This window comes from Pongo abelii, chromosome 4 (genome assembly GCF_028885655.2).
Source record: "Pongo abelii isolate AG06213 chromosome 4, NHGRI_mPonAbe1-v2.0_pri, whole genome shotgun sequence".
Lineage (NCBI taxonomy): Eukaryota > Metazoa > Chordata > Mammalia > Primates > Hominidae > Pongo > Pongo abelii.
This window is the reverse complement of record NC_071989.2, coordinates 108,634,399-108,658,601: the sequence shown is the minus strand read 5'-3', so window position 1 is coordinate 108,658,601 and position 24,203 is coordinate 108,634,399. Positions and strand designations below refer to the sequence as shown.

Sequence of the window (24,203 nt, the reverse complement as noted above, 5' to 3'; positions counted from 1 at the left end):
GAGAGACAGTGCTGGGGAAGACTGCATGGCTCACACAGCTCTGTAGGGGCTCACTGGGTACTGTTCGCTGGGATTCTCTTGGCAATTAGCCCAAGAGAGCAGAGCATGGCAGTGAGGTGAGAGCAAGCGTGAATACACACTGATGCTCCTATGTGCAGAATATTCGCAGTTTATAGGTAAAGACATGTGACTTGCAAATATTCCTACACCTACAAATGACTATTCCCACACTGTTTTTGTAGGTCACTGGGCTGTGTTTTAAGCTCAAATATTGCCTGCATCAGAATTCATAGTTATTTCATAGTGAGTCATTTGACAAGTCTTTGTTCTTTTCCTGGCTGCAATAATTAAGCTAATGAAAATTCTTCTCAGTCTCAGACCTGCTAAGAAAATTTCCGAGGAATATGGGCCTTTGAAAGAAAATGGAACTCTTCCCTTGCTTACTTAAAAATAGTATTAAAAAAATAGTAGTTTACCTCTTTTGACTTGAACCAATGCTCGTTCAAGACTAAGGATCTTCCACATCCGCACAGTCTTCTGATCCTCTTCTAGAATTCTAAGGCCTTTCTACCTAAATTTTCTAGAGGCAAAGTGCAAGTTTAGGCAAGGGAAATAGCCCTAGAGATGTCTGTGGGGTCCCATGAGTGAGGAAATCCAGGGCAAAATCAACTTTTGGCCTGAGAGGAGCCTTTTAACAAAGACGTGATTAGAAATCTTAAATCCAACCTATGTTTCCATCTAACAGAAAAGCTTTTGATCCATAATGAGCCACTTTCAGGGATTTTCAAAGAGGTATTGCTTTTTGAGGTCTCAAAGAAGGAAAAGTGGAGCTTGGAGTCTGCAAAAAGCACACTGACCCTAAGGAGTACCGGAAAGTTGCTTTCTCAGGGTGCTATGAGTGAATGTTTTGGAAAGCTGCTTGCCTGGCACAAAAGAGGAACTCTGAAAGGCTGACAAAAATGTTCCTCATTTCAGCACGTATCAATTTATTACTCATCAGCTCATTAGGGTTTTACACGGTGGTTGGTTTATGCGGGCCCCAGTGTGTAATGAACCCGAGAAGTGAAAACTCCCCCAGAACCCCAGGCTCTCCCAGGACAGGTAATTTACTTTCCAGTGAATGGTAGTGGACTCATGTTTTTATAGTTGCAATCACAGGTTTGCTCTGATTAGCGAGATGTCCCAGAACTGTGAATTAGAGTGTTTTATTTTTGCTTCAGTATATACATTCTGCATATGCATAGCTAAGTGGATATAGAAATAGATTTCAGTTTGAAATTTGAATTACTTAACCAGTGTTTATCAACAGTGTACAGTACTGATGTTGCACATGGCATCAGGGCAAAGTGCTACAATAAAACATAGGAAATCTGTGATCTTAAAATGCACTTTGCCCTGTTCTTGTGGAGCCGCAGATTGTTGCTGTGAATGTCAGTGCTATTTAGGGAGGAACTAGAGTGACAAAGATACATCCTGGATTTCTTAGAGTTGCCTGTGGCCACGCGTGCAGCTTGTCTCTGAAGCCAGGGAGGGCCTGATTAAATACAGGGCCCTCCCACTGTGAGAAAACACTCTGGCATCCCAGCTGCCATTCAGAATGTGAAATCCAGGATATGACCTGTCAAGATGAGCCACTTCAGCATATTGTGGCAATGCAGCTGTCACTGAGATACATAAGTCTCCAGAGAAAAGCATTCAAACTGTTTCCATGGTGGAATGAATACAAATGCACAGCAGCTCTAGTCATATTTGAATGTGAGTTTTTTCAGCAGGATGGTCCATATTAAATATGCAGATGTGTGCAAGTGACCCCAGTACCTCTTCTCATCTCTGATTGCTGAGCATTTTCTGAAGGCATAATTTTCTTAGTTTGTATCTGAGAGGGTCAGGGAACATTTGTAAGCCATACAGAGTTAAGATATCCAGTTGTCCTTTTTCTTCAATGAAGACAAAATTGTTATAGATTATCCATGACACATCTGAAAAAGAGATGTTTTCACAACGTAGATTTAAGTTATTTTATATTTATTTCTTGATATTGAACTTATTCTCTTCAACACTCTGACAAATGTATAGTGCTAGCAACACATTTATAATGGAACTTCAAAACTTTTGACTTGTACCATTAGTGTCAGGAGAAGCCCAGTGAATATAATTAGTGATTTTATAAGTGTTTGTCTAATAAGGAATTAACATGTATCACCCCACAAGTGTGCCCAATTAAGTGGTAACAAAAACTTGGGGAGGAAATTTCCTTCCCATGGGATGTGTGTGTGTGTGTGTGTATACACACACATGTATCTGAATAGAAAACTGAATATATATATTTACATATGTGTTATATACATTTACAGATAGGATTCGATGTATTAATGTATAATATATAATTGTTTATATAAACATAATATGCAACATATAACTATACGTGTTATGTAACTATTCTGAATAGGGCACTCATATAGATATTTACTTTGTTAATTAGAATGAAATGATATATTACCTAATGATGCCCTGTAACAATTTGTTTCACTTGTTTTTCTCAGAAACTCTTGATTTTAATAATTCATTAATTTAACAAGTATATTCAAGCTTGTTATGTGAAAATATTAAGTATATAAGTATTTCTAGTTTGTTCACGTATAAATTTAGAACTTGCATATCCCCAAATACCTGAAAGCCATAACTAGACTACAGGATAACCTTCAGACCTTCACACTTGTCACTTCTTCATTGCACTGTGATTTTTGTTTTCGTATTTTTTTTTTGGCCCCAAGTACCTATCATATTCCCCAGATGGCTTAGCCATCATCACTGGCAGATTATGAATACTGTTTTACATTGAACAGATGTAAGCAATTTGTAATTTTTCCCCTTTCTGAACCAGCTTTGTTTTGATGAATCAACTGGAAATTGAAACTTAAGTAGAACTTCTGTTTGAAAAGGAGCAATGTTTTCCCACATTGGCATATGTAGTCAGCTCTTAAATATAGAGAAGAAACAACGAATAGGGGAACTGGCCAGGGTGTGTGGCAAGAAATACTGGAAGATCATTATTTAGCATTGCCATATAGTTCCAATTTCTTTATTCTATAGAACCACACAATAAAAAAAAAAATTTAAGTTGCTCCAAACCAACCAAAAGTTCATCAGGTTGCCTGTGTTTCTATCCAGTATGAATATTCTTCAAAAGAACTAGAATTCTGGAAATACAGTAAGAGCTGGTGAAATGTTACAAGAGAAAGAAATGAGCTATCCCCTTGACAAGGATGTGTTTGCTCTGCTGAATTGTATTTTACGTAATTATATAAATTATAATTGTATTTTTTGACCCTAATATAGGCAAGTCAAATTAAGCATTACTGGTAATTCAGTGTTAGGATAAGCTCTCTACAAGCTACAAATTAGGTGAATAATCTCTCTACAAGCTACAGGTTAGGTAAATAATGACAAAAATATCTGTCTAAGACAGACCTTAATTATATGGCTAGAAAAGGTACATTTATTTATACATTGATATCCTATTCATAAATAATATATATTTTCCTTACAATAGCCAGTGACCAGACCTAAAACGCCACTTAATGTCCAGAGTTCAGTCATGGTCCTGCACTTTCAGAGCCTGTTTCTGACCTGATAATTCTTACAGTGGAAACAGCAATCAAACTGAGTATCCTTCGCTTTCTTTAAAGTCTATGAGAACAATCTAATTGGCAGTTGGTCTGGAATAAATCTTAATTATTGAACACCTGCAAATTTGAAAACTTCATATCCTACAGACAGAATTTGATAACAAAAATGTCAACTATCCAAGACAGACACTGATGCACTTCTTATTTCTGTGCTCATTACTTAATTTCAACATCACTGATATAGAAAGTTTAATGTTAATATATAAAATATAAGTCAGTAGAATCATAGACCATCCTCAAAGTTTCTTTAACCCTTGCTCCCAATAAATAAATAAATAAATAAATACACATGAAATCTCATGTCTATCTTTAGTAATATTTGGAATTGCAAAATAAATTAAATAATATGATTTGAACCCAATCAAAACAACGGTATTTATTATACTTCTTCTACTTATATCCCACTCTAGGAATCTATAGGTTTCTCTGACAGTGAATAATCATTGGTTCTAATAATCTGGTAAAATCTCTTATTTTTATTACTTTTTTAGAGACAGAGTCTCATACTGTCACCCAGGCTGGAGTGCAGTGGCATGATAATAGCTCACTGTAACCCCAAACTCCTGGGCTCAAGTTATCCTCCCACCTCTGCCTCTCCAATAACTAAGACTACAGGTGTGTGCCACTACTGCTGGCAATTTTTTTTTTTTTTTTTTTGTAAAGACAGGGTCTTGCTATGTTGCCCAGGCTGGTCTCACACCTTTGGCCTCCAGGACCTTCCCACCTCAACCTCCCAAAGTGATGGGATTGCAGGCACGAGCCACTGTGCCTGACCTAAGGATCTTATTAACTAAGTCTTTTGTGTAGGCAGCCATTGGAGGAACTCATTAGGTGTATTTTCTTATTTGATTAAGGAACTGAATGGGATGGCTTACCTTGCCCGCCCCTCTTTTTCTTTAGATGCTGTAATTTAAAATTCCTTAGATATATAACAGAGTTCCTTAGTTCCTGAGTTTGCTTTGATACACAATTGTTAGACGAAAAATAAAAAGCCTTTTTTTTTTCATGAATGTTCAAAATGTAGGATCTTCTGGATATCCCTTAAAGAGTTCCCGTAAATTTTATGGATTCATAGCCTTCTTCCAAGGAATGAATTAAGATAGCAACTGAGCTATTTCAGTTCTCTTTTAGTTAAGTAACCCCATTAGAGATACAATGTGAGGTTTCTTAATATTTTAAACTTAATATTTCCCCAATATTTTAATGCAGTTTATACTCTAGCACTCTATACTTTCTTTTTGAACCTGTATATACCCTAGATTCTTCTTTTGCCTTCTGCACTCTACAGGTATTACAGGCATTTTAGCAGTTTATACATGAAATTTGAGTCATCATACAAAACAATATTACATGAATGTACTAAAAGAGAAACAGATGGTCAAGAATACTGTACATTTCTTCGTAAACCAACTCCCACAGATTGCTTTTCTTCAGATTTTTTGACCAAGTAGAACCAATCATCAAACAAGTGATTTGAGAGGCTTTATTATGGAAATATTCCTCTTGAACAATAACAACAACAAAAAGCCATTTCAATCACATTTTCATTTTAAAGAAAGTTATATTTCACCCTCTTTAAGTTTATTGTTATAAAGTCTGAGTTAATTATCTCTATCAACTTATATTCTTATTCAAAGTGTCAGCAAAAAAAGTTTGTGACTCTCATTCTTGAATTTCTATTACACCAGTGTAACAGAAAGAAAACAAATTGTATGGAATAAATGTTTGTCTTAGGCAGTGCCTCTAAATTTAAGTGAATTTCATGATTGCTATATTGAGTTGAATTGTATAGTCCACATTCTAGATAGATACCACATGATCAGTTTTCACTGCTTTCTAAAATGTATCAAGTCCAAAAAAAGTAACTATTGGAGTTTTTTGTTTCTTCATTTGTTTTGTTTTGTTTTACCAGATAATTTTCAAGTCCTGGTTGTATAATTCAGGCACTAGTTCGTTAAATTATTTAAACAAAAATGAGTTAAATGAAACTGAACTTAAATTTGTTAGTTGAGTTGAGTGTTATATGAACAGGTATTACTGGAAAGGAGACCCCATCTAGACCCCAAGAGTGGGTTCTTGGATCTCACATAAGAAAGAATTCACGGCAAGTCCGTAAAGTGAAAGCAAGTTTATTAAGAAAGTAAAGGAATACAAGAATGGCTACTTCATAGACAGAGCAGCCCCAAGGGCTGCTGGTTGCCCTTTTTTATGTTTATTTCTTGATTATACGTTAAACAAGGGGTGGATTATTCATACCTTCTCTTTTTAGACCATATAGGGTAACTTCCTGACATTGCCATGGCATTTGTAAACTGCCATGGCCCTTGTGGGAGTGTAGCAGTGAGAATGACCAGAGGTCACTCCCATCACCATCTTGGTTTTGGTGGGTTTTTTGTTTGTTTGTTTGTTTTTGAGACGGAGTCTCGCTCTGTCTCCCAGGCTGGAGTGCAGTGGCACGATCTCAGCTCAGTGCAACCTCTGCCTCCCGGGTTCACGCCATTCTCCCGCCTCAGCCCCCCGAGTAGCTGGGACTACAGGCGCCCGCCACCACGCCCGGCTACTTTTTTGTATTTTTAGTAGAGACGGGATTTCACCGTGTTAGCCAGGATGATCTCGATCTCCTGACCTCGTGATCCGCCCGCCTGGGCCTCCCAAAGTGCTGGGATTACAGGTTTTGGTGGGTTTTGCCTGGTTTCTTTACTGCAAACTGTTTTATCAGCAAGGTCTTTATGATCTGTGTCTTGTGTTGACTTTCTGTCTCATCCTGTGACTTAGAATGCCTAATGGTCTGGGAATGTAGCCCAGTAGGTCTCAGTCTTATTTTACCCAGCCCCTATTCAAGATGGAGTTGCTCTCTTTCAAATGCCTCTGACACATGTACATAGGTATTGTGACCTGACTTTGTTAATGTGATTGCTTCGACATAATATATTAAATTTCATTTACATATTGATTCATAATTTACAGTGAACTATTATTTGTATGTTATCATTCAATTCTTTTAGCATTCCTAAAGGGAAAATGTTTTTACCCACATTTAGAGATCAGGAATCTGAAACACAGACATTGCAAGGACTAGCCAAGTCTTAGAGCTTACACTCTGACAGCTGACTCCATTCTAAGTCCTAGGATTTTTCACTGTACCGAAGTTGTTCAATAGGAACATTAACATTATTTTAGAAACTTTCGCTATATTAATGTTCTTGATTCTGCAACCATTTTATAAATGCAGTTCATAAATTAAGTGATTCGGCCTAAAATGTGTTGAAGGTATCACTGTTGATTCAAACAAAAAGTAAAGGGAGGAAAATTAGCAATGGTTTGAATAGACTGACGTTTCACCAAATAGAGATTGACATGTGGAGGGAAAAAACAATCCAGGTATTTATTAATATTTGACTAATGAAAAATATTTCATAGCATCTTATAGCCCTTTAAAGTTTCAGGGCTAAAAGTTGAAAGTTTTTCTCTAATTTTGTGGAGCAGAATTAAAACAGTGGCTTTGTAATATAATTCAAAACCCAAAGCCTGCCACCTTGACATTGTCTTAACGTTATTCCTTCATGGAGGTTTTCCTCAGCTGGGAAGTTCCCTTTCTTATATGCTCATGGAAAGCCCTTTTCTGAGTGTTCAATTTATGCCAGGGACAAGGCAATTGTCTAAATGGGCAGTTCCTACAGTATCTGCCCTTTATGGCAGGAATAAAAGTAGAGAATAAAGATTTATATTTGACTAACCCCCAAATGCTATTAGTTTGATACTTGCTGGGAATGCTTTTAGGAACCACTTAGAATTTGCTTATGGCTATCTTAATTCTATTCATTTGCTGGGATTTGAGAACTCTGATATTTGACTGATGTTTAGTTAGTGTACTTTGATAGCAAGAACGTTACATTATTCAATGGAATATAGATCACATTTGTTGGTCCTTACTTTTCTTGAAATTGATTTTAGCACAACTATCTGGGAGGTTAATGTAACCTGACTTATTGATGTAAACTGAGCATATCCATTTGTAAATAGTCCAGATCAAGCTAAAATAAGATCATCAGACCATTAGAAGAGTTGTTTATATTTTGTTGTCATAGTAAAATTAACTTTTATTGGGAAACTAACCTCATATAGGCTGGGGAATATGGAAGTATATTCTCTAAGTGCCTCCTTGGACTCCATGTTAATGTAAAGAAAAAATTTGCATGGATAAACACCTAGATCATTATTGTCTTCCCTATCTAACCCATTTTTACTGAGCTTTAGGATTACCTACACCACTACCACACCTTGTATTTTAATGCTTTTTTTTTTTTCTTTGTAGGACTCCATGTCCTGTGATAAATGATTGCACTGTTTCCTTTCAATCTTAGTAAGAAAAATGTAGTTTCCATGGTTTTTGATTTCCAAAAAGTAATCTGATCTCATAAGAGCACTTAAATATTAACCTAATATAACTCCTTCATCATTCTTCAGAAGACCATCCCTTTTCTATTTTTCTAGTATTTCACTTTTTGTATGTCACCACTTCTTCATTCTGCAAGTTTAGATTATGAGTTTCAGTTTTTTCTCAGAAGGATTAAAAGTGAAGGTCATTAAAATAGTAATGGATTAAAAGAAAAGGCCATTAACATCTGTGGTTTGACATCTGTTTCATATTTTACTCTACCTCCAATTTGCCAGCTCAAGATTTTAAGCATTATCTTTGACAACTCCCAAAAGATATTTTACTAAATGCAGTTATAATCCATCTATTATATGATGCTTATTTTTAAAATTCTTCTTCACCAAAATCTAGCCCACATATGATTATTTAAATCACTCATGTAATTTGGGAGTCATCTATTTTAATTCCATTCAACAATCTGACATGGTAAATAAAGTCTAGAGTATTCTCTCTGGTTATTTTTGTTTTATTTTTCTCAGTTTTCAGCAAGATTCCATTTTCCTGTGACTTCATTCTCTTACATTAGCTTTAGCTTTGAAATTGTAAGGGGTCATTTTATAACTTTCAGATAATCAAACATTATCACAACATCATGTTTTATATAATAAATACGTACAATTTTATATGTCAATTAAAATGAATAAATAAATTTGAAAAAATACATTAATTATGAATTTGTTAGGAGAAAAGATTATATGACCCCTAGTTACAAGTATTACAGGAAAGTGGAAATTATATTGTTTTTCAGTAGGGATGATCTTATCAAATAGCTCTATAATGCGATTGAAGAGAAATGCTGCATGTTATGTCAGATAAAGTAGGGGTAGTTAGTATCTGCCAGCAAGATGTAAAGATTAGACTACTGCTATAGTTGGATGAACTCCCATGTTCCATATTGTGAATTCATACTGCTTTTGACCGTATAGAAGTGAATGTTTTAGACATAGTGAAACCATATTAAGATCCTCATTTTGTTGGTGAGTAAACTGGGTCCTAATATGTTTAAATGGTTTGACCAAGATCACATCATTAACAAAGGTAAATCAAGGCCAGGCTTCAGTTTTTCCAATACTTTCCCACTATTGAATATTGTAACTCAGGGATTAGCAAGTCACAAGAATGCTCTGTTTTATTAACACTACAAATCTCTAAAATACCAGCAAGAATAAATTAAATAAGCATGCATTAAGTACCTACTGTGTATCCAGCATTGTGTTGAATATGAGTTAAAAACAAAAACATCATTTATCTCTTCTGTTTCTATTTTTATTAATGTTAAACATTTATATTAATATGTAATTTTTTTTTATCTTTACAAAGATAGCTTCCTTACTCCACTTTCTCTCTTTATAAATGGTTTACTCCATTTTCTCTCTTCACAAATGGAATAAACAACTAATACCTGGAAATGTTTCTAAGTAATTTTTTAAATTGAGTTTTCTTGATCAAAACTCATGAAGCTACAGGCCAGGAGGAATATTTTCTGTCTCTTCTGCAGTCTGCAGCATACTGGAGCTTGCTTGTACTGGCTTGCAAGATCTCATTGCACCATCTCTTCCCAATTCAGTGTTCACTGATGTCAGGTTGGTAGCTTGAAATCAGCCATGATCGTAATATTTACCTTTTTTTGAGTGTTCAATTTATGCCAGGGAAAAGGCAATTGTCTAAATGGGCAGTTCCTGCCCTTTATGGCAGGAATAAAAATAGAGAATAAAGATTTATATTTGACTAACCTTCCCAAATGCTATCAGTTTGATACTTGCTGGGAATGCTTTTAGGAACCACTTAGAATTTCCACAGAAATAGACAAATGCTATATATCATTGAAATGTCTCCCGACACCCAGTGTCTGCTTTAAACATTCACCAACGTACCAATGTACAGCTTGTTGGCTGAGCAAAACTGGATAAGCTATTTTACTTCTTGAGCCACAGCTGCATCCTCTATGAAGTAGGGATGATAATATATTCTATTGCGTATATTGTAATATTTTATGAGGATCATATGAAAGTGGTTTGAAACTATATGGAGTAAAATTACTAATATCACAATAATGAGAGTTATGTATTCACTAAATATGAGACAGTTGGCAAAACCAACATCATATAGGTAGATCTAGAATTTCTTAACATTCTATCCATACTTGACGTGACAATGTGCATAGACAGATAAAAAGAAGAGGGGTGAAATTCAGAGCTAATGGCAAAGCCTTGTTTCTCTGATAGATGTCAGATAACATACATCGGTACTGAAGAGAATTTAGTGATCATTGAGCATAAAGTAGTATCTTCATTCCTTTCTTCATGCCATGAGTCCTTTATGCCTCTGATGAATTAAGCTTATAAAGTTTGATAAAGTATTGTCTGTATGTATACTATGAAGAGCTTCTGGAGAAAAGATTTTCTACTTTCTTTTTCTCAGCTACTTGACACAGACCTCTGAATACAAAGGGCACATAGGAAAAAAAAATAACAATTGACCTCTTAAAGTTACAGACTTCTGCTTTCATTTTAATGATACTTCAAAGTACGTTCAGAGGCATCATGCAATTCTGCATGGAAATTCTTACCCTTTGGTACAATGTCATTGCCTTTGTCATTTGCAATGTGGTTAAGTAAAATATATAGTGAAAGTACAAAATTGTCTTCTGACTTCAAGCACTTTTGAGAGTGTACATGGGAAAAGTGGGTCCTTTATACTAGTCCTCTCTTATTTACCTTTGAAAAAAATTCCCAAAAAGCTTCACACATAGAAAAAAATCACTATTGATACTGGCCTGTTAATCACCATAACACCATACAGATCATTATTTATTTTTTCCACCAGTTAACTCCATGTTGGAAATGATCCTAAGGACTTGCTATTCCAAGCTGAATGTTCTTAAGTAGCTAAAGAATACAATTTTTTAAAGTTAAAATTAAAATAGTTATAGCCAGATATATGTGAGCTTAAATCTTGGTCCTGTCACCTACAATTTCTGTGACCTTCAACTGATTATTTATCCTTTCTTTCCCATCACCACCAAAGCTCAGTGTCCTCATCTATGACATAACATCTACTCACAGGTTTTTGGTGAGGATTAAATGAAAAAGCACCATATATAGAGCTCTTTACACTGTCTCTGGCCCATTATATACTCTCAATAAACTATTCTTATTGCTACCTCTTAGTAATTGCTTATTTTTTTATCCCTAGGTTTACTGTTAGCTTGCCAAATCATGTTAAATATGTCTGTCTGTCCCTTTATTACATGCATTAGAAGAAGATTTAAGATCTATCACTTATTGTCTGTCTGGCATACTATAAGGATTACTTCATGGCAGAGTGAATTATTCTCAGCAAGTTCAGTGCTGGAAGTTCCACTTTTATTTAAGAAATTTACTATCATCCCTGCTTTATCTGACAAACACAAGCCATCTCATAATCTTAAAAGGTATCATGAACTGTACCAAAATAATTTCAAAACAAAATTAACTTGTTTGTGCTTTATGTAATATACTGCAGACTAGAATACAATGAAAAGACTATTTTAACAGTAAGGAAGAAAACAGCAGATATTCCATTTCAATATGTCCACAGATGACTGCTTTAAGTTTCATGTTATGTAGCTGACACACATATACTCCTCATAAGAATGAATGGACATATTGACAAATGCGAATGATGGAATCTCAAAAAACATACATTTATTTATTGCTCCATACTGTGATTTTTGAAGGGAAAAATAATATCGTCATAAATGGTCTCCGTTAGCTTTCCGGGGTGACTCTAGAGTTGAGAATGTGCAGATATGTCCTGCAAAGATTACTAATAGAAAGCCAATTATTTGGCCAGGAGCGGTGGCTCATGCCTGTAATCCCAGCACTTTGGGATGCAGAGGCAGGTGGATCACGAGATCAGGAGTTTGAGACCAGCCTGGCCAACATGGTGAAACTCAGTCTCTACCAAAAATACAAAAAAAAAAAATTAGCTGGGCATTGTAGTGGGCGCCTGTAATCCCAGCTACTTGGGAGGCTTAAGCAGGAGAATAGTTTCAATCCGGGAGGCAGAGATTGCGTGAGCCAAGATTGCACCATTGCACTCCAGCCTGGGTGACAGAGCGAGACTCTGTCTCAAAAAAAAAAAAAAAAAAAAAAAGAAAGCCAATTATTTTATAATATCTCAAATTACTGCAGACTGGAAGAACCAAAAGACTTTTTTTTAACCCTTGACATAGTCTTCCAGTGGAATGAAGCACAAATCTCAGTTACTGGAAGATAAATATGAGAGGAGAAATAGAGGAGACTCCTTAATTAAGAATATAAAGGTACATTTTGTTATACACTTCATCTCACATTCCAGATAGAAGAATTTCTGAGCTCATTAATGGAAACTTTGCTTGTAATATAACATTAAATTACAATTGTTGGCACAGTGACATTCCATCCTTGATACTCAAATTCTTCTAGAAATTGTCACATTTGATTTTTGGAAGAATAATAACATTTTAAGAGAAAAAACTATTACTATTAGGTTGGTATAAAATTAATTGCAGTTTTTGTCATTACTTTCAATAGCAAAAACCGCAATTACTTTTGCACCAATGTAATACTTCTAAACTTTTAGACTTCTTTATTTAAATATAAACACAAATCAATATTCCTTGTTTGTCAATATATTGAATGTGAGCTCTCCTTAGTATCAACGTTGTTAAATATAACATTTTTGTTCTAAAACTGTGGTTGCTTGAAATAATCAGGTATTTTGACTCATCAGGTGATTATTATCTGCTTTTATTATGAGATAAAATCTAAAATATTATAGGATTTAAAATCAATAAGCATGTATTAGGTACCTTCTTTTTTTCACAATGTATTACAACCTGAAGGAAGGAAAGGGAACAAAATGGTGAGGAGGAAGGAGACAAGGAATAAGAGTGTTTCACACAATTTCACGGAGAGAGAAGATTTGAAACTGCAATCAAATTTTATAGAGGAAACCCGAAAGCCATAGAATTAAATGTTTGTTTCAGAATTAAGGAAACATGTCCATTGAGGTTAAATGACATTACCACAATTGTCCAGCCAATAAGTAGTCACAGAAGGTTCCAAGAGAGAAGTGGGATTTGTGAGTGGGACTGAAGAATGATTGTTTTGGGATATGTTGAGAGCCAAGTAGTATTGCTTATTATATGTCAAGCTTTATGTTCTTTTACCTTTACTCTCTCTTTTACAGCATTAAAATCTTTCATGTTAAATATTGTTAACTGGGCTCCAAGGAAGTGAAGCAGCTTTCTCAAGTACTTATAAACATATCACAGATTCAAAGCTGTGTCTTCTGACTATAAATATAGCCTTCTATAGCACACTGATTTGGTGGGTAGAGACATGCCAAATTTTCAGTTTGTTTGAAGTAAGAAATTGAACTAATATGTTGGAGCAAGAGTAGATAAGACCCCTCACTTAGCCAAAACAGAGCTTTCATGCTCTGTTTTGTATGTGAGAGAGTAGTGAGATCTACACAGGCTATCAAATTTATTAAAAAGTTATAAATGTTCTACTTACACATGAAGTCCAGAGTGAATGTTTCATACAACAGAAGAAGGTATAATAATAAAACAAAAGGGAAGGAAAGAAGGAAAAAAGGAGGGAAGGAAGGAAGGAAGGAAGAAAGGAAGGACAAAACGAAATTAATAATATTAAAAATAAAACATAGCCTCTCTGATGAAAAATAATTTGTATATGTCTATGTGTGAATGTAACATATATTAAGATCCAAATCAACCAGAGAAGCAAAAGGATGTTGCATGTTATACCAGTAATTATCCTTACATGGATGGATTATAGGTAGTGTTTTTCTTACTCAGATTTTTTTTCCTTCAAATTTTCTACAAGGAGCTTAGATGGATTTGGTTAACTCAAAAAAATCAATTTACGTAGAAAGAAATACATATATACAAACTAAATTATTGTTTGAATTTAAAATTTTGCTAAATTTTAAGCCATGACATGTACAGTTGGGATAAAAACTGGAACATGTTATACTGAAACAGTGTGAATATTCCATTATTTTATCAATGCATTATTTTCAATTTAATATTTTTCCTAATGAGGATGAAACACAAGTTAATATTCTATTTTTGATAGACTCCATAAAAATTTGCAGTTTTCAAATATCAAATTGTGTATAGGCAGATACATTCAGGTATGGATTTCAAAATTGTAGTCTGGGCTCTAGCTTTTAATGCTGATAAATATTATCTAACCAATTATGCTGACAGAATTAAAAAGAATATCTATTCTCGTCCTTTTCACATGTGGAATTTGTTACTGGTTTAATACTGAATTGCAATAATTTAGATTGAAATAATTTCAAACACAACATTAGGTTGATAATAAACACAAAATACAGTCTTACTGACGTATTTGATCAGTTCTGTGTTTTTAAATTTTTAGAAAGTTATTACTTATTGCCTGACTTAGTGACCTGATTTAAGGTATTTTTCAACTTATCTGTTACATATTGATGCCATTTATTAAGGTGTATCTTTCTGTGACACTTTTTAGAAATCAATAGGATAAGTGGCATTTATTTTGTGTTGTTTCTTCAAAAATGTCCTGAAATATTGATGGTATATTTTTCTTTGAAATTATTCAAACTGTTGCAAATAAAATCTCACAAAATTTATTTTTCTGTTAGCATTTCTAAAGCTAAATTAATTCAGTATTTTAACTGCATAGATTAATTTATTTAGAACAAGACCACAAAAAGTTTTTAAAGTCACTCTACTCATTATTTTCAAATAAGATGCTTTGCAATCACAGTTTCATTTTCAAGACACTTCAGTGATATTCTATTTGTGGTATCTCATAAGATGCCCTGTATCAAAAAAGTTGGAGTGATTGCACATCTCTGACACCATTTTAAAACCAATAATTTAATATTTCTTCAGTATTTCTAACATTGTAGTTACTTATTTGTATTGCATGTAGAAATAGGTTTGGTATTTGTCAATGAGCAACCATAGTTACATGAACCTCGAGGAAATCTCTCCAGAATTAGGAGATGGAAAGCATTTATTGATAGTAAGAAGTTTGGAGTTTCATACAAGTAATATAGCAGCATTTTTCTCACTTTAGAAATAATTCAGCATGACCTTCATACTGCCAAATTATTCCTAATCATTAACTTTGCCTAATGGAAATATTATTTTCTTTTTGACTGATTTTGAATTTGCTTGGCTTACTTTAAAAATTTATAAATAGATAGATTTTTTTTAACTAACCAACTCTATCACCTAACCTCTGTAACCATACATATTCACAACACTTTCACATAAATCACATTCACAATACTTTCTTATAATCATTATTTCATGTTAAAAAACACTTGTTTTCTCAGAGCCCAGAGAGCTTCAGGCCACATCATAGTTTCTTCAAAGCCTTCAAAGAAGTTTGACTATGCTCCTTGCATAGAATCACTGTCTATGGTTTCTTCATTATGTTTATAGTGTATAAGTTATGGTTTTGCTCATTCAGTTACTTTCAGTTACGAGAAAATTCCTAGATGTTCTTCTCTGAAAATTTCTTATAAAATCTTCTTTACTGAGAACAGACGTTCTCAAAACAATTGTGATAATAAAGGGTTCATAACACATTTCATACAGCTCAAAATATTTAGCCCATGGCCTTCACTAAATGAGAAAAAATAGAATATGTGTGAGGCCGATCCTGATTCAGAGAAGGGAGAAAATGAAAGACAAAATATAGAATTATGATGGCCAGGTATATTTTCCCTGTTTTGGATGTTTCCAGTGAAGTTTGAAAGTATAAATTTATTTAAGGAAATGAAGTAACATATCACTTTAAGTTTTTTTTCATACTCAGTACTCTAGATGTATTTTATCTCCCCTGGAAAGTTTATAAAAGTTTTAGAGAAAAAGAAAATAATATGTGAAATCTAAAGCAAGCTTATTAAATACAGCAACAAACAGGATCTAACATAATATTCCTCTTATGTTTGGATGGCAGAGCACATATCTCTCCAAATAGAAGACAATAGCAAGAACAAAATAATTTTTAAACTTATTTTTTGTGTTTATTATTGGACAACTTTGAAAGTAAGAGGAAAATCCACACTCTTTCAGCTGTTTTCAAAAAAGATCATTGTCCTTAAGGAAATGAATATGCCAAGAAATATTGGAAGTCTCCTTCCTTCCAGAGATGTGAGTTTGCGTGCTTTTCACACCACTGTTTGACAGCAATGATGGATTTAAACATTTTGAAGTACTTTATTGCCTATAAAGTACTTATCAGCATTGAAATATATTTTATCTATCTAACAAAATGTTAAATTGCATAACTGGAAAACTATCAATTATTCTACAACTTTTTTTTATTGTTGTTCTTATGTGAGTGGAAGTGAGGCTTCTAATTTGCTTTAGTAAATTGTGAGTTGGAAAACTGGAGCTGAATAAATCAGTTGATATAACATAGATAAAGCATTTATTTCTTTGGATTTTTAATTGCAATATCTCACATTTTGAAAATCTATAGGCATAGTTTCAAACTTTTTTTTCTAGGAGGATTACTTAATCTCTACCCAATTACCATGAGTTCTGCAGTCGTATTTAATCCTTTTTGAGAAGATTTTACTCTGCATGTTATATAAATGTTTGCTATTACTCATTTCAAAGGTGAGATTCTAGAGTAATATTCACCTACATTCCAGGTCCCCTGGGTATTTATATGACCTCAAGAATAAGAAAGAAAATAAAGGATAAAGAAGAAATAAAATAAAAACATCAAATTTTCTAAATGCTTAAAAATATTTCTTCAGTTATTCTTTAAAATATTATTCATAGAGACACCTTTTAAGTTTTCTGCATTATATACTTGCTATAGGATATGCTCTATGTTTCTCTAAATTCTTCTCTTCTTGATTTTGTTTTTTGTTTTTCCAGTTACTGGCTGACCAACAAAGTTCCTATCAAAAGACCCAGCACAGGTCTCCTCATGTATACACTTGCCACAAGATTCTGTGATGAAATTCACCTGTATGGATTCTGGCCATTCCCTAAGGATTTAAATGGAAAAGCGGTCAAATATCATTATTATGATGACTTAAAATATAGGTACTTTTCCAATGCAAGCCCTCACAGAATGCCATTAGAATTCAAAACGTTAAATGTGCTACATAATAGAGGAGCTCTAAAACTGACAACAGGAAAGTGTGTAAAGCAATAAAGCACATTTTGAAACAAACAATACGCACTTCTTTTCTGAAGATGCTTCCGAAGATTTGAAAATAGGATCCAAAACACGGCTGGGTTTCAGCATCCACCAATGAACTGAAAGGTGAATAAAGGACGTTCATGAGAAATCGACTACCAGCTGATGAAATACCTGCAAAGTGCTCTAAAAATTAAATATTTTGACTTTAAGGGTCCTAGTAAGTGCCACTTCCACTAAGAATACAGTTTGAATGTATAATCAGTAGTGTTTACAAGATCCAACAGTGCACTCATCATTAGTTAACAAAGCAAATATGTTCATCACTGTCAGGCTGCCCACAGCAACACCAAGCACATTAGAAGAGGAACCCCAGGAACACAACTCAGACCTTGAGAAATTAAACCATCCTTGTCAGCAGAAGCCAAGATGGAAGCAGTTTGAGCAATGAAATCCGTAAGATTAAACAACTCAAGTAAATGCCTTCAGTCAGGACTCTGAGTCTGATCATGAATTTTCTTTTAATTTATGTTTTTGTTTGTCTTGTGGAATCTCTTTTGGTTTGGATATTGGGATCCTTAGAAATCCTTTCTGAGATACATATGAGTGAGGAGATAAACTTTAAGTAATTATTTTTAAAGGTCTTATACTTTTTAAAAGCTATCACACAAAGACTTTTTTTTTTTTTTTTTTTTTGTCTTGCTCTGTTGCCCAGGCTGGAGTGCAGTGGCGTGATCTTAGCTCACTGCAAGCTCCGCCTCCCGAGTTCACTCCATTCTCCTGCCTCAGCCTCCTGAGTGGCTGGGACTGCAGGCGCCTGCCACCACGCCCGGCTAATTTTTTGTATTTTTAGTGGAGACAGGGTTTCACCGTGTTAGCCAGGATGGTCTCAATCTCCTGACCTCGTGATCCACCCGCCTCGGCCTCCCAAAGTGCCGGGATTACAGGCGTGAGCCACCGTGCCCAGCCGAATTTTTAAAAAAAGTTTTATTTTGCACAGCTCTAAACCTCCATATTATTTTCCGATGGTGTAGAAGGTACCAGCTAAAGTGAACCACTATGTAATATTAGGCCATTCTAAAGGAAAGCTGTTCCATGTCATCAGAGATGGTAAAATAGGCAGGAAAAAAAAAATTTTTGGTACCAAAGATTACACTTGTGTTTCTACACAGCAAACCATTTTTCTTTCATGAAAATAATATATTATTAACATGAACATATTATTTTGCTATTAATGTGAAAGTTGTCTCTAAATATTTTTTAGTTTTCAAACTCATACTTTATTTTCATTTGAAATGTTTTTCACACCTTTTGCATTACATAATAATTTTGTGGAAGCATTTTGCCCTTTAGAATAAATATTAGATTGATATAGCTGAAATGTGACTTCCAGTTCTTTGATATTCCCCTTGTTATTCAAATAGAAATATGGAAATGCTTTATATATTACTGTTAAATTTCTTAGTGCAGAAATAACATTATTAATAGAGTATTGTTTTCAAAACAGAGATGATTAATTTCAAGAGGTTTAACAGTGAAATTGTGTCAATATTTTGCATTTAAAATGAATTCAATTGACCTATATTTTCTGTAGTTAAATTTAGTCACAATATCACATGTTCTTCAAGAAACACATGAAATTATTAATAAAGTAATTTTAAAAATTTTAATGTATAACAGAATTGACCAATAGGCCAGTTTTCTGGTAACTTATGATAGTAGATTGTTTCTTTAGAAACTGGGCAGAAGCACTGCATTCTCACTTGTACTTTGATTTCTTATTTCTTGGGGAGGCAATTTGAGGAAAGAAGAAATGGCATGAGGAATATATGTTTTGTTTCTTCGGGAAAACAGTCTGAGAAATGAATAAAAAGCATGAAGTACGTGTGTGTGTGTGTGTTACCATGGAAAAGGATATTCACAGTAGTACAGTTCTCAATATTTTTAATTAGATGTCATATTTTTTTAATATAGTAAAACCTTGGGATATAGAATATTACATCTTTTGAGAATGTATGTGTCTCTAAGTAAGTAAAATCTAATGTGTATAGGAGACTGATAGCTAAAAATGAATGAACATTAATGTACTTTTATAATTAAACCTCTTATCTATTGGAAATTGTTAAGAGAATAGATACATGTTTTGAATGTAAAGTTGAAAAGTCTGGTTTACTTAACAAATTGAAAGTGATTTATAAAATCTAAATTTGGACTACTTGCAAATGATAAGCTATTCTAGTAGCCTTTAATTTAAATCCAACAGAAATCTAGAAGTCACAAGCAAATATCTTATAGGTAAAATCCATCTGGGCACTCATTTAAAGTATGTCTTAAAAAAGCAGCAGCAAGGTACCTTGCCATTTTTAGTATATTTTCTTCCTTTTTCTTTTTTCTTTTCTTTTTTTTTTTTTTGAGATGGAGTCTCACTCTGTCACACAGGCTGGAATGCAGTGATGCCATCTCAGCTCACTGCAACCTCCGCCTCCTGGGTTCAAGTGATTCTCATGCCTCAGTCTCCCGAGTAGCTGGGATTACAGGCGCCCACCACCACACTCGGCTATTTTGTGTTTTTAGTAGAGACGAAGTTTCACCATGTTGGCCAGGCTGGTCTTGAACTTCCTGACCTCAGGTTATCCACCCACCTCAGCCTCCCAAAGTGCTGGGATTACAGGTGTGAGCCACCGCAGCCGGACCATTTTTAGTATATTTTCAATAAATACGTTTAAACAATGTTAAGGCCACAGCACATGTATCTCAGCCATTCATTGTTCTGTGCATTGATGTTTATCTCATAGATGCATTGAGTAGTGCCTTTTTAACTTTTTCACATTGCTTTGTCACCATATCCTTTGTGTTCTCTAAATACATTTGCCCACTTCCAAAAATGTTCAGCATGAAAAAAAGGGCTTCAGTATCGACTGAGACTGCTTTTGTTCATCTCAGGGAACTTGCAATAGTCAAGAATGAATTCAGTTAAAGATATTTAGGGTTCAAAGAAGACAAACTGTACAAGCCCATTTCATTCCTTGTTGTATACCTTTCCATCTGCCCTCCCATTTTAACTGTCTACTGTGGCCTTTTTATAGGAACAGAGCAAGATCAATGAAGGCGAATGGCAAGAATAAGAAAAAGAGTTGAGATTTAACCAATAGCGGAGCATAAAGGATCATGACAAAATCAAATTATAAAAGCATACTTGAAATAGGTGGAGTTTTTTTCTTTTGAAAATATATATTCACAATTTTAATATTTTAATTTATTTTTTACTATTTAACCCTGTACGTGGCAATGCTCAGGCAGCTGATTGTGAAATATTCCTATCCTTTACAGAACATGGTTGTTATTGTGCTGTTGACATGAATAGACCATGGAAACATTTTCATCATTATTATTCAGCCTGTGCTGTAATTAATGTTAAGTTGCTGAAATAAAAAGTGAGCAAGTAATAGATTTTCTGGGCAAATCTAATGATTCAGCCCACAGGACTGTTGAAACTACTGCGGAAGTTTTTCTATCTGAAAGAAGGTGCTGGGCATTCAAATGTCTTCATGTATTGTATATCGTATGAATTGTATATCAATCACTAATGGGAATTTCTACATATATGCTTACAAAAGCAATTTATTTAAGTAATGCTAGGGGTAGTGTACATACCAATTAGTTATTCAGCTACTATACAGAAAAAGGATGAACAAATTAATTTATTTCTAATTGAGCCAGTTAGACGTAATGCATATAACGTGATATTTGGTTCATGAAAGAGTTGTTTTCATGTGGTTATTGTAGGGAGTATATATAATTGTGGAAGGGGTATGGGAAGAGTTGTGTATAGTTAGTTGTTATCTCTACAAGTTTGAAAGTTTTCCCATCAAACATTATCAATATACCAATGTTTTAAAAATTGAGTGAGGGTTATTATTTGTATTTGATGAAAGAAAATCCAAATAAAGCCCACCTAGAAATAGATATTTTATTATATATGTGCTATAGATATACCTATATAGTACAAATAGACATGTGTGATGCATATATACAATGTTATATATGTGTATATGTGTGTATACACACTAAGTCTGTAATATGTACACACTAGATTTGTGTTATGCTAACATCTTCAGGGTCTGCACTGTGAACTCCCCTGGAGATAAGTAAGTCCACTTTAGAATAAAGAAGTTCTTTTGAGACTTCAGTTACTAATCTGCTTTAAGAGGTATCTACTTTATAACTGAATTCTATGTCATTCATACGTACAGTTACAGTAAGGGTCTAGTATGTCCAAATCTTAAAAATAATAATAAAGAAGAAAAGTAAAGCCTTCAAGCTAGCAATGTATTCGAATTACAGTTTTCAGATTGTGGCTCCAGGCCTTGTGTTTCTCATTTAAGTAGCACCTTTTAATAAAAACCGTTTCTTTGTGTAGGCAAAAGCACAAGTGTTTCAAATGTAAATAGCAGGAAAAAAAAAAAGAGTTTACAGAGATAGCATTGCTGCACAGAATAATTGGTACTGAGTATTTCTTATAGAATTTGTGGAATTGAAAGATGAGGTTTATTCTGTCTAGTTCAAGTTCATTCTGTTCAACACTGTTTTCTTATTGTTTGTGTATAGCAACCAGGTATTATTGTTTTATCATTTGTAAAATTGTAAAATAAATTAAATCCCTTTTTTTCACTGTTTCTCTTATCTCATATATCCAAGCCCTTGGTTATACTTTGTATGTCAATGTTAGGTGATCATTTTTAACAAGCTTTGGCTAGTGCTTTACTTTTCCACTCCCCTTAGCCCTAGTGGTTGGCAATTAGGCAAACCGTTTATTTTTGTGTATACATGGGAATATGAACAATGTCAAAAACCCCATAAATATTAGGAAATCCTTAATGATATTTTGTATAGTACATTCTGTTTGTGGTTGAGGGAATAAAGTATTTCACAAGTGACAGTCATTTATATCCATTTTATACTCCCACTGACTAATGTTAGTGGGTTGTTTTAGCTACAATGACTTCATACACACTGCACATTCTATGGTAGATTTTTGATTTAGTATTTCAACTGCTATTTGATCCACTTAATACTGTTTGCGATTTGCCTTCCAGAGATGATTCTGAAAAACTACATGCTTAAATCTTCTTCCATGGCTTTCTATAACTTGCAAGTCTGTTTTCAGACTCTGTATTGATTTCTGCAGAAATGTTTAACTGTAATTTTAAGAAGCCACTGTAGCATTCTGCAATTTTGAAACATTTACTGGAGACCAACAATGAAGCACTGACAATAATTAATACATATAGATGTTATTTATATTTGCATAATTACCTTTTTTCAAAGATTCATATACAACAGGTTATTCTTAGCTACTTTGGGGGATATAATCAGATCTCATCATGTGGAACTCCATTTTTGATGTTATGGAAGAGATTTCAGGATTGTAATATGAGTTTTGATGCCTGAAGCAATTTTTTAAAAGGGAGTATTTACAAATAATTTATTCCTACTGTCAAATATTATTTTAAATGCTTATTATTTAAAAATAGGTTTAGGTATGGTTTTGCCTGAAATGGTGGATAGATTTGCTATAATCCCTCTCTTTACTCTTATTATTTTATATTACAGCCCAGTCCTTTTCAAAATATATTCTGGGAAACATTGCTGTTCAACATGCTCTGCAAAGGAATGATATGTTCTCACATAATTCCACAATGGTCTCAAGAATTAATAAGAGATGGTAGCATATTACAAACCGAGAAGTCTCCAAATAAAGAAAATGTATTAAATTTTCCTAACCAAGAATGTCAAAATGTATCAAATTTTTGCATATTTAGTACTTATTTTAAGAAATTCCAAAATACACTATTTTTTACAAACCTTTTCCCAGAATTAAAAACTGGGCATACATTTTTATTTGCCTTATGATTAATTATCTATAATGTTCTACACAATTTATGATATATAGATTGCCTTATTCACACCTTTCCTTATATTACATGCTACAATTTAAAATCCAAGTGTCAAGATGAACATTTTGATTACATATGGGCTTTCCATATGGTTTATTAAAATGTACATTCCTCTAAGTTTTCGAACAAGCTTTATTAGCTATGGATTACTGAATCAAATCAATCCAATTCAACAGGGCCTATAATGTTAGTGTGAAATGGATTGAATATGCATTCATAGTAACCCAAAAATGTATCAGCCATTTGAATCTCCCCTTTCATATGTTATCAAGACTTAAATTGTCTTTACTCTGGGCCAAACATAGTTTTTAATACTTTATGTGTATTAACTGATTTAATCCTAATAACAAGTCTATAAAATGGATTCTGCAAATATTATAATTTCATAGATAAGATTAAGAGAGAGGTCATGTGATGTGCTCAAGATTACATAGCTCAAAAATGAGAGAACAAGGACTTGAAACCACTGACTTCAATGTCCACCTCCCTAACCATCACATTTTGATGCTGCCTTTTCTTAGCTGCCAAGAAATTCTTTGGGAAACAGTTTGCAAAATAGATGACTATTTAATGAGTACAGATCAAAAATATAGGTAAGTATATAGAAATAATATATAATTTAGACTTTGGTAAGGTCTAATTACTGATTCCTGCCCCCAAATAGGACAATCATTTCTAATAAGAAGAATATCTTGATTTCCAGGTCAGTGTCTTTCCCCTGGATGGTGCTGGATAAAAACTGCAAATTCTTGCTTCTGACTCTTCTTGTTATATTTTTTACATGCAAGCTGGATTACCTTTATGTTCAAATCTGACTTTATGTATCCCAGAATTTATTACATTACAGTTATTTTAAAGTCTAAATATGAACTTCCCATGTAAACATTTTGATTGAACTTAAATGTTTTAT

General features: G+C 33.8%; 1 protein-coding gene across 1 annotated transcript in view; it reads left to right on the top strand.

The window, feature by feature from the left end:
• The window catches only part of ST8SIA4 (ST8 alpha-N-acetyl-neuraminide alpha-2,8-sialyltransferase 4), a 97,742-nt gene extending 75,903 nt beyond the window's left edge, over positions 1-21,839 (top strand). The window contains 1 exon segment of the mRNA XM_002815763.4: positions 17,069-21,839. Coding sequence (XP_002815809.3) covers positions 17,069-17,351 — 283 coding nt within the window. The 3' untranslated portion in view covers positions 17,352-21,839.
• The last annotated feature ends 2,364 nt before the right edge of the window (positions 21,840-24,203 follow it).